At 38.5% G+C, this 2,394-nt stretch overlaps 1 protein-coding gene across 1 annotated transcript; it reads right to left on the reverse strand.

Moving 5' to 3' along the window:
• Positions 1–219: 219 nt before the first annotated feature.
• LOC133861334 (protein trichome birefringence-like 42) lies at positions 220–2,394 on the reverse strand. Its single transcript, XM_062297088.1, has 4 exons — positions 1,850–2,394; positions 1,602–1,776; positions 1,073–1,257; positions 220–790 (listed from the first exon to the last, which is right to left on the reverse strand). The coding sequence occupies exons 1-4, from the start codon at positions 2,272–2,274 to the stop codon at positions 289–291; spliced, it is 1,287 nt and encodes a 428-aa protein (XP_062153072.1). The 5' UTR covers positions 2,275–2,394; the 3' UTR covers positions 220–288.

Below are 2,394 nucleotides of genomic sequence, written 5' to 3' on the forward strand. Positions count from 1 at the left end.
TGAGTGAAGGTGCACACCCCATGTGAGTGAAGGTGCATAATAAGTATGTAATGTGGGTATTTTTTTATCATTACTCGTCAGGATTACGAATCCATATCTTGTCCATACAAAAAATAGTAATTATCATTGCTGAAAATTAAAGCAGTTTAAACTCTTACATGAAAAATATTTAGTCAAAGCTTAAGATTTTCTTAATCCTAGCTACTATAAAATCATGTAAAAACTGAAATGATAATTAATTTTTAGTCATTAAATTAATTAATATTGGTTTTTGGAAATGAATAGATGTTAAGAAGTAAAAGCATCTCTTGAGTTGTCAAAGACCAAAGATGCATAGAGTAGCCTGTTCCAGGTATCCGGGACTCCAGGCAAACACCAGTGGCTGCAATCTGCATAAGAGTGTGGCTGTGTTTGTTGCATTGGTGTCAACACCTTCCCTTGCTTTGCCGTGTAAACTGTTGGATGCGCATCTCTTCGATACTTCGAGAGCTTTGTGATGTTCAAGTATGTCACTGCTGCCCCCATGCCTCCAACTGTTCTCTCAGCAATCTCCACAATTGAATGGGGAAATGTTGACGCATAGGACTGATCATCCATGCTGGGTTTGCTTTCATTGTAGCACCACTGCTTCCCTTTGTGTTCAGTTGATATGCTTCGAAAGAATACCTTTGTTTTTGTCTTCTCTACGTTCTTATCAACCCAACCAGCCCATGTCTTCATGGCAATCTCAAATGCTGATTCAATCTCCATCTTCTCAACCACTTTTCCTCCATACTCAAACAAATCCCACCTGCAATTAATTGTCTCTCCTATTACATATAAATCTCCTCCCAAGTTCTAGGATGCAGTTTATGTTAGAAAAATAAAGATCAAATACAAAACGAAATGCTCTTGAATTGCGTTACTAAGTCACTCGATCTCTTCTTTCAAGACTCGTTAACACGTTTCATTTAAAAACAGTTCCAAACCACAAAATAGATAGATATATTTATATATACATACTAATTTTGAAAATCCTTTATAACAGTTTATGAACCTGTCATGATAATTCACAAAAGACTAGAAAGCTTACGCTTTGATCTTCCCGGTATGAACCCACCAGTGACCAGTGTTAAATACCATTATATCAGCGCCATGCCATTTCCTTGCCGAGGCAGAAAGTTTGTCTAGCCTTAGAATTTTACGACCACCTTCTCCGTTTACTTCCAATTCCACTAGAAAGGGGCTCCAGTAGAACTCCACAGAACAATTATAGTCCTGTTCCAACAAGAATATCCTTTTAAGGCCTTATGATCCACACAATGAACAAATAGAGATCAACAGTGGTACTGTTGAAATATATATATATATATATATATATAGGTATTCGGGCTTTGTTTCGACTAGATTCCCGAGACAGTGTAAAGTGCCTCCTCCATACAAGTTGAGTAAAGTTGGGGCTTTCGCTCGTGGGCGTGGCCCTAAAGAATTGTTTGCAATTAAAGAGAGATCGAACGTTAGCTCTGATACTTGATGAGGCACTAGAGGCAAGCGACTTACTACACTAACCAACCCCTTCCGTTTGGCTGAAATTAATACATATTGAAACTGCCTTCTCTCACCTTTGCTCTGAAGACCTTGTAGACACCACTTCTGACATGAACTTGAGCTTGTGAGGAAGGAATAGCAGTGTAAAGAAGGCAAGCAAGAGACTCCCACTGGTTTCTGTTGAGTGAGTCCCCAACAATAATCACTCTCTTCCCTCTAAGTCTCTCTAACATGTCTGTACTATTCAACCTTCAAAAACCAACCTAGTCAACATTAATGGATGAACTTAATTAATTGAAGGGGGAAACAAGTGTTGACTTACCTGGGAATCTTACACCCTTTAGCTTCCCAACTCCATTTTTGGTATTCGACATCTGGCCTTCCATTCCTTTGGCAACTAACTTGATCACTAAGAAATGGACACACTGATCCATTATAAAGAGGACTTGTCATTGGATCATAAACCCATTTTCCATCAAAGATATTGCAGCCATCATCAACTACTTCTTCCACATTTATCTCCTTTCCATATTCTATCGTGTTTGATGGTTGCAAGAGCTGTATGTTAGCTGCTGAATGCTGATCCGAGTCATTGTGTAATGCCATTGGCTCGCCTATGTTTCCAAGAGTCGAAAGTTTTACCCTTTCTTGGCCCTGATTAAGACAGAAAAGAAGGATGATGCAGCCTATGAAGCTTGCAAATGTGCAAAACCTCCATTTGTTATTGATGGTAGAATTCATCTCCATGCTCTGCTTTTTCTGATAAGTTGAAGAGAGGGTCGTGGTTTTCAATCTTTTTCCAAGGTTTTTTTTTTTTTTTTTTCTAATTATGATTTAACTTTTTGAAGGGGTTTGGCTCAAGGGTAT

Source organism: Alnus glutinosa, chromosome 2 (genome assembly GCF_958979055.1).
Source record: "Alnus glutinosa chromosome 2, dhAlnGlut1.1, whole genome shotgun sequence".
Lineage (NCBI taxonomy): Eukaryota > Viridiplantae > Streptophyta > Magnoliopsida > Fagales > Betulaceae > Alnus > Alnus glutinosa.

Coding starts and splice junctions, on each gene's coding strand:
- LOC133861334 (XM_062297088.1), bottom strand. CDS start 2,274: ATGGAGATGAATTCTACCATCAATAACAAATGGAGGTTTTGCACATTT. Junction 1,258..1,601: donor ACAAGGTCTTCAGAGCAAAG/GTGAGAGAAGGC, acceptor TTGTTGGAACAG/GACTATAATTGTTCTGTGGA. Junction 791..1,072: donor CATACCGGGAAGATCAAAGC/GTAAGCTTTCTA, acceptor AATTAATTGCAG/GTGGGATTTGTTTGAGTATG.